This window comes from Teleopsis dalmanni, chromosome 2 (genome assembly GCF_002237135.1).
Source record: "Teleopsis dalmanni isolate 2A chromosome 2, ASM223713v2, whole genome shotgun sequence".
Classification (NCBI taxonomy): Eukaryota; Metazoa; Arthropoda; class Insecta; order Diptera; family Diopsidae; genus Teleopsis; species Teleopsis dalmanni.
Window position 1 is genome coordinate 231,509,374 of NC_051847.1, and position 8,323 is coordinate 231,517,696.

The 8,323-nt window shown below is 31.5% G+C and overlaps 2 protein-coding genes across 2 annotated transcripts; both read left to right on the forward strand.

Moving 5' to 3' along the window:
* The first annotated feature begins 445 nt into the window (after positions 1-445).
* On the forward strand, positions 446-2,463 carry LOC119675502 (serine protease 7). Its single transcript, XM_038086710.1, has 5 exons — positions 446-951; positions 1,092-1,559; positions 1,622-1,730; positions 1,794-2,375; positions 2,428-2,463. Exons 1-5 carry the CDS (start codon positions 867-869, stop codon positions 2,429-2,431), a joined length of 1,248 nt encoding a protein of 415 aa, XP_037942638.1. The 5' UTR covers positions 446-866; the 3' UTR covers positions 2,432-2,463.
* Positions 2,464-3,811: 1,348 nt separating this feature from the next.
* LOC119675501 (phenoloxidase-activating factor 1) lies at positions 3,812-5,793 on the forward strand. The gene is made up of 4 exons (XM_038086709.1): positions 3,812-4,794; positions 4,887-4,983; positions 5,049-5,347; positions 5,411-5,793. The coding sequence occupies exons 1-4, from the start codon at positions 4,086-4,088 to the stop codon at positions 5,737-5,739; spliced, it is 1,434 nt and encodes a 477-aa protein (XP_037942637.1). The 5' UTR covers positions 3,812-4,085; the 3' UTR covers positions 5,740-5,793.
* The last annotated feature ends 2,530 nt before the right edge of the window (positions 5,794-8,323 follow it).

Genomic DNA, 8,323 nt, shown 5'->3' on the forward strand with positions numbered 1-8,323 from the left:
CGTATTTTATGTTATGTACTAACTGTACTAATTATTGTATACTGATATGCCCTGCGTGATTGACTGCACTAAAAATTAAAAAGTTTTTCATCTCATTCGATTTCAATTTAAACACATTACGGTACTCTGGTATTTTATTTGCCGAATTGTCTAAATTTCTAAATTTTTATTATGTTTTTCAGTTCTTTCCCTGAAACTTCTCATTAGTGAATCCAAGCAACGTATTAACATATGTATGATATCTTATTTACTAGTATACGTAAGATAGGTTTATTTCTACCATAAACCACAAAATATTATAGATCATGCAATCTACTTAATATTTTACATTACCAATTGTATGAGCTGTAGTATGATTGTAAGGTACTATTGATGGTATTTTAATTGTTTTATAACTTATGTAGTTTTAATTTTAAGCTCTTCTTAACATATCGTATATTAACCTGCATAATTTACATTCGCATTTTTTACACAAAGTTATATTCTATATTATTTAAATTATCAGTTGTTTTATAATATTATGCTATATAAGTGAGTTATTCGTTTTTATTTGTATGGAGTAGGGTGTAATAATTAAGACAAATTCATATTAGTCATCCTCTGCTTAATCGCTATAAGAGTCCGTAAACTTTAGTAAAGCTGTTTTATTAAATCCGGTTTTTGAGTTTACTGGTTTTAGTTGAGTTTCAGAAGTTGTTAAAAGTAATACTATCTTAACTCACAGTGCAATACAATATGCGTTGAAACAACAACGAATAGTACACAAAAATTGACATTGGCCTTCGAATTGACTAACTTAAAGAAAATAACTACAATTTTTTATCAAGTTAATTCAATATAAAAATAAAGAAAATTTTTGAGAAAAAATGAAAGTGATTGTATTTTTGTTAAAAATTGTTTCTTTAGGATTGTGTTTCGTGGAAATCAGTAGTGATAACTATTTACTGCCATGTAAGTTTTAACTAAGAAATCTTTTCATATTTTGATCCAAACATGAAAACAATACAGTATAAAGTAAAGAATAAACTGAAAGCTTAATATAAACAATTTTAAATTATGAAATAATTCGATTTTAAACAAATTAATTTTAGCCAGACGTTGCATTAATCCAAATCAACGGCCTGGAACCTGTGTTTCCATCTTTGATTGTCAAACTATATTATCAATTCTTAAACGAGAGCATATAGAACCGTTTGACACTGAATTTGTTAAGGCATCACAATGCTACAATGACTATAACACTGCACCACAAGTATGCTGTACAAGTGACACTAGTTTTGCAAGTAAACAAAACTATGTGCAACCTTTTGTTAGTCAAGATTATTTCGAATATTCACAGTTTGCACCCACTGTGGTAGGATTTCCTTTGAATAAAATTCAACCAATATCATCAACTTCGTATTTAAGACATCGGACCGACCGAACAGAAGCTAGAAAACAACTGGAGCTACCGACAATTCCAATTTGCGGGGGAGTGACAATTGAAACCAAAATATATGGCGGCAAAGACGCAGATCTTTATGAATTTCCATGGATGGTTTTATTGGAATATAAGAGAAGTATTTTTACTTTTATTAATATCTTTATTAAAACATATTTAAATAATTGCATTTTGAAATAGAATCTGGAACTTTGTCCACAAACTGTGCTGGTTCACTTATAAATGAGAGATACGTTCTGACCGCAGCACACTGTGTGAAAGGAGCAATTGAAAAAAGAATTGGTCCTCTGTAAGCAATTTATTCAAAATCAATAGAATTATCCAAATATCTCTTTAAAAATTTTTAATTCAGTGTAAGCATTCGGGTAGGCGAATATAATACCAAAGAAAAAATTGACTGCAATCAACTTGCTTGTGCTGCTGAAGCTTTTCAAGTTCCTGTGGAACATACTAAACCTCATGAACTTTATAAGGAATCGTCAACAAACAAAGAACATGATATCGCCTTAGTCCGGCTAAACCGAATAATTTTATTTTCAGATAAAATTAAGCCTATATGCTTGCCGTTCGTAGTTCAACAATCAGATTTAGGTTTAAGCACTCAATATACCGTTGCAGGCTGGGGCCGAACATTAAGAAATTCAAGTAGCACTATTAAGCAAAAGTTAAATGTAACGCTTGTAGATCAGCAGCAATGTCACAGAAAATTTTTAGAGCGTAAAGTTAATATTGTAGCCAGCCAACTATGTGCAGGCGGCAAATATGCAGAGGATAGCTGTGAAGGTGACTCCGGTGGGCCTTTAATGCGATTCCAAAGTGGAGCATGGGTGTTAGAAGGTATAGTTTCATTTGGTTTTAAATGTGGATTAAAAAACTGGCCAGCTGTCTATACTCGAGTTATCAGCTATGCTGACTGGATACGTAAAAGCATGAGGTAATAGGGTTTAGAAATCAACTATTTTAATTTAAACTTTGGTTCTTATTAGATAAATGCAATTAAAAAGTGGCTACTTGACTGTGATCTATGTATATTAATTTTAATAAAATTGTGAAAAATTGTTATATTATTGGTTTATAATTTATTGTTTTTCCAATTTGTTTCTCTTAAAAATATGATCTACTTGTTCTTAATTGTTAAAATGAACATATACATATATTAGTCCCTGAATAGTGGATATTTTGTGCAACAATTTTACGATTTTAAATATAACACAAATATTAAAATTCTGCAAATATTTATTTATGTTGTTATAATATCTTATATTTATTACAGTATTAGTCACTTACAATCTTTTTACTGAAGTTCATGGAACCAGGTTAAAGATCTAAGCTGTCATTTTCTCAAATGTTCATTTGTGTTGTGTTTGTTAGTCCAATATTTTTTCATTATTGCTATTAAGTTTTGTTTTTACAAAGTTTTCAACATATCTATTGTTTCTTGGATATTGTTGTGATATGTTATTATAGGTCGAAATTTAGCATTTTTGTGTATTTGTTTATTATTATCACAATTGATTCGTAAAATGAGTTAAGTGGTAACTAGCATTCAACTTAGTAAGAATAATGTGTATTATCAATTGTTCTGTATCGACCTGTGATAGTATCTCTGATATTAAGAAGTATCATTAATTTCATTAATTTGTGAATTCATTCATATGTAGTAATTTAAAATTAACGACAAAGTGTCTACTGCACTGAATTCGTTTATTATGTATGTTGTGTAGATTTTATTTAGTCCATGATTTTAGAAAAGATACTGTATTACTATAATTTAGCCAATTAATTGCTTTTACTACAATTGTCTATATTAGTAATTTTCAACAATTTTTTGTTGCGATACGTTTGCAATAAATTCTAATTTTGGCGGCACATTAACAATAAAAAAAATTTAAAAGAATTTTATATTCTATTATATTAATACAGTTTGTAAAATAGATTAAATTAAAATTAATTTTGAGTTTTTAATCGTAATTACTTTATTGTGACAGAATACAGAAAATATTCACTACTACGCAGAATATCATGATAAATGGTCAACTTTCTTGACTTAAGGTTATGTTATAACACTCCTCAGTTTTATGTTGTTGTTACTACTCTGAACATTTAGATTGGTTTTCTGATTTCCATGTAACTTTAATGAAGTTCGTGTGTGTTGGAACTTACAGTAAAAAAATGTCAGTTTTAAAGAGTTGAGTCTAACAACGTGCAAATTTATGACATGTGATATAAAATTATGGATACTGGTTCTCACAATGAAAAAATTATAAAAACCTAAATATATGCTTCATTTTTTTATTTGACATAAACGAAAGTAAAAACATTCAAAACTCGTAGAGCGTGTGTACATACATAATTGCATAATCGACCAGTTAATTCATTTCTCAATAGACTTCCAAACAAGACATATAACCGCCGATGTGCTGCCAATTTTCGCTCCCATTTTTGACTTGTAGCTGCAGTTTGTACACGGTAAAGTATCAAAATAAAAAGATGTCAACCTAAAATAACTATAGCAGCTATAGAGCTCTCGACTTAAATGTTTTTAGGTTTGGTTTATTTTAAACGTTCAAAACTGTTTTAATCATTCATCTTTGCTGCCCTTTGTTAAGTTAAATTTCTTTTACTCAAAAGTCACTCTCTCCAAATGTGTGTTGTAGTTTTTTCACAGCTGGGCGGCACGTCGAACTGTTGCGATCGAGTGTTTAATAGTGCGGTAGACGTATTATTTTTTTGGTTTCTTTGTGGTGTATTGGACTTGGTTGTGCCTGTAATTTTGTTTACAATGCGAATGAATTGGAGTTTGGAATTAAGTGCAATATCATTAATGTTATCAGTGTTAATAATACAGCATACGCATGGGGATAGTTTTTGGTTACAGTTTAAAAATGAAAGTGCTACATTTTCTGTAGGCGCGATTTCCTGTCACATACCGAATGAGCAAACTTTAGGAGTATGTTTGGAAGTTAGTAAATGTGATGCATACTTAAAAGTCCGAAATTCATATAATTTGCCAGCTGAAAAAGTAAATTTTTTAAGGCAAGTTCAGTGTATATCCACTATTTCTACTACTGAAGTCAGTGAATTCATTGAACCACTAGTATGCTGCCCATCCAATGGACAAAGTTACATCTATCCAATAATAAAATTCACTAAATTTGAATACAGAAGCTTTTCAGACTTGAGAGCTCGTTTCAAAAAAAAGAAACTCAAACGCAGAATTCATACAGTGGAGTCTTCAGAAGGTTTTAACCTATCAAATGAATGCGGCAAACAGGTAACAAATCGTATATATGGTGGAGAAATAGCAGAGCTAGATGAATATCCGTGGTTAGCATTACTTATTTATAATACAAGTGAGTTCATTCATAAATTCAAGTCACAAATTTGTTTGCTATCATTTTTTAAAATATACTTACTTGCAAATTGGCAATTGTGGAAACCTTAGATGAATTTGGTTGCAGCGGGGCTTTAATATCAACTCAACATATATTAACGGCAGCTCATTGCGTTCTTGGTAACGGGGTACGAGAGAAGAATGGACTGTAAGCATAATGCAAAATTTAAAAGTAAAGAATCTTTATTTAAGACTATTTTAAATTATTCGCAGCAAATATATACGTCTTGGAGAATTTAATGTGAAAACTGAACCTGATTGCATAGAAGAACCAAATTACTTAAATTGTGCCGATGCAGCATTGAACATTGGCTATGATAAGCTATTTGTACACCCAGAATATGACGAAAATTCTTTTAACAAATTTAATGATATTGCTATAATTCGTTTGAAACATAAAGTTTCCTTCACACACTTTGTAATGCCAATATGTTTACCAGCCGATAATGAAGTGCATCCCTTTGAACCTGGTCAAATGTTTTCAGTGTCAGGCTGGGGCAGAACAGACTTATGTAAAATCAAAAATAATCAATGTCAAAATATTGTAAATTATTTACCTTTTAATTTTTTTACAGTCAACAAATACTTTATAAATATACACAGTCCTATCAAACTAAAGTTACGTATACCTCTTGTGTCAAGAGAAAACTGTACAAAAGTGTTAGAGAAATTGGGTGTAAAGCTTGGATCAAAACAAATTTGTGCTGGAGGTGAATTCGCTAAAGACACTTGTGCCGGTGATAGTGGAGGACCCCTTATGTACTTTGACCGCAAATATTCCCGCTGGGTCGCCTATGGTATTGTTAGTTATGGATTTACAAAGTGTGGAATGGCAGGATATCCCGCTGTCTACACAAACGTTGCGGAGTATCTAGAGTGGATACAACACACTATTCACAGTTAAAACAAGTAGGTCTCGCTCTCCAATACCTTTGCAATTATTTATTATCTTAGAGTTAGCAAAAGTAATTATTAATAAAAGTTATCTTTACTAAATTGTTTTGTAAACAATATTCTAATTAAAAGTGGCAAATATTTGTACATATTTTTCATAAACAAATAAATAATTTAATTAACTCTACATATGTACACAAATATTTGCATTTTTCTTTTTAACGAAATGGAATTTCAATATGTACACAAATATTCAAAAATAATTATTCTTCTAATCATGATTGTTTACGGCACACATTGTGTTTCAATTGAAAACATATGTCGGAGTTTAAATCAAAAAAAGTATATTGTGAAATTTTATATGAAATGTAGATATCCGAGAGCAAAGTTAAATCACGAAATGAACTGCAAAACAGCTGTTCTTACATTGCTTACATAACTGTCGCTCGCTAGAAACTAGCGTGAACGTCAAGAAAGACTTACTTGCTTTTAAACAGACAACGAACAAACTCTCGGTTTCCACTTGGTTATGGTCTTGAGTCAAATAAACCGCGCATTTGATCATTTTTCGGAATTATAAACCAAAAGAGTCGTACATACACAACAATTACGTGCAAGCAGTGAGAAACTAGAAAATGAGAAGAAATATACATATGTATATGAAAAGCAAACAACCTCTCCATAAATTCATTGTGTTGAAATTTGTAAACTGGGAATAAAAAATTGTATCAATGGCGAGAGAGAAACAACATGAAAAATTGTAGAGTTCGTCCGGAATTGATCGAATATATAATACAAACAAAACACACCACTTTGAAAATTCGTTTTTTGGTTGACTTGCAATATACGAACTTGCACTTCCATATTGCCCTGTTAAAGGTGAAAGCCAGTCACGTTCGGAACTTGACTTGGAATTGCATTAGGAAGGTAGCAATTACTACAAATTGAATGTTACTTGTAAGGTAGACTGTACATTTGTGCGGAGTTATGAAGTATGCATGTAAAAAAGTACAAAAAATTGAAGCTGCCTTTAATCGCAAAACGAATACAACAGTAATCGATACATTATAATGAAGAATTTTTAGAACTAATACTATTTAATTGGCAGTTGGTAAAAAAAAATCTCCTTTGCATAAGCTGAGAAATTATTAAAAAATAATTCAAGCTTCAATTTTAAGCTCCTAAGCTTAAAAAAATGAGATCCATCCCATCTACTACTTCCAATACTTTATTTACCGCAGAATTAGCGTTTAGGAGCCCTACAAACGAATACAAACTGCCAAGAGTATGGTCATACTAAGTCATATTGCACTCTTCGTACAGTGTGCGTAGCATGTAGCAAGCTTTACCGTAATTCCAACCTTTATCTTCTAAGCCTGTTACATCAGGTGTGTCGCATGCCAATGTCGTTAAATCTGACAAGCAACAAACTCCTCCAGTTCAAAGTAATAGTTTGGAAAAGATGATCTCCACTCTTACAAAAACTATGCAAACTACTCTTAACGAGATAGTTAAAATGCAAAGTCAATTAATAAAAATGTTTTTGTCTAATAAATGAGTACTTTAAAAATTTGTACATGGAATGCAAGCGGCTCAAGCTAAAAAAAACTAGAGCTCACAAACTTCATGTACCGAGAAAGTCTGAATGTAATACTTTGCTCAGAAACACATCTAACAAACAAAATTTTTTTTCTATTCCTGGTTATTTATTTCATAAAACCAATCACTCTGATGCGAAAGCACATGGTCGTACAAATATTTTGCTAAGAAAGGGTCTAATACACTATTTTCTAGGTGCACATGTTCATAATTATATGCAAGCCACATCAATGCGTCTTAAGCATAAAGAAAAAAATTTAACCCTTGTTTCAACATTACTGAGACGCAATTTACGGATTACTTCTTAAATCTAGGTAACATATTTCTTGCAGCAGGAGACTACAACGCCAAGCACATGTTATGGGGTTCACGGCTCTGTAATCCAATAGGTAAACAGCTTTACAATTTTATTCTAAATAGAAAAAATGAACTAGACGTAGTCTCTCCTAGGCACCCAACATATTCGCCTGCAGATAACAATAAAGTACCAGACATAATAGATTTCGCCGTGACCACAGGCATAAGCAGAAATTTTATCTCAACACAATCTGCGATTTGTCTTCTGACCATTCTCCAGTTACATTTTGTTTACTTGCTCGCCCTCAGTTACATGACTGTTCCTATAGCTTATCAAGTTCTAGAACAAACTGGCTCAAATATAAGAAAGACATTAGTTCACACATACACACAAATTACAAAATAATGTGCAAGTCGGCTATTGAGGACGAAACCTCGATTTTAAACTTTATTCTGTTTTCTGCAGCAGAAAACTCCACCTCTAAAGACAATAAAATTTACATATCCAATAAAGTACTTACAAATAGTGAAATAGAAATTGCGATTGGCAAAAATGCAGGTCCCCTTTACCGAAAATCTTATTCAAGGCTGCCCAAAGGAGACTTAGATCTACATTAAGCAGGGAAACCAAATACAGGCAATATAATTATATTCAAAACCTATGTCCGAATGGCAAAAAAACATTCATCCTTATGAAA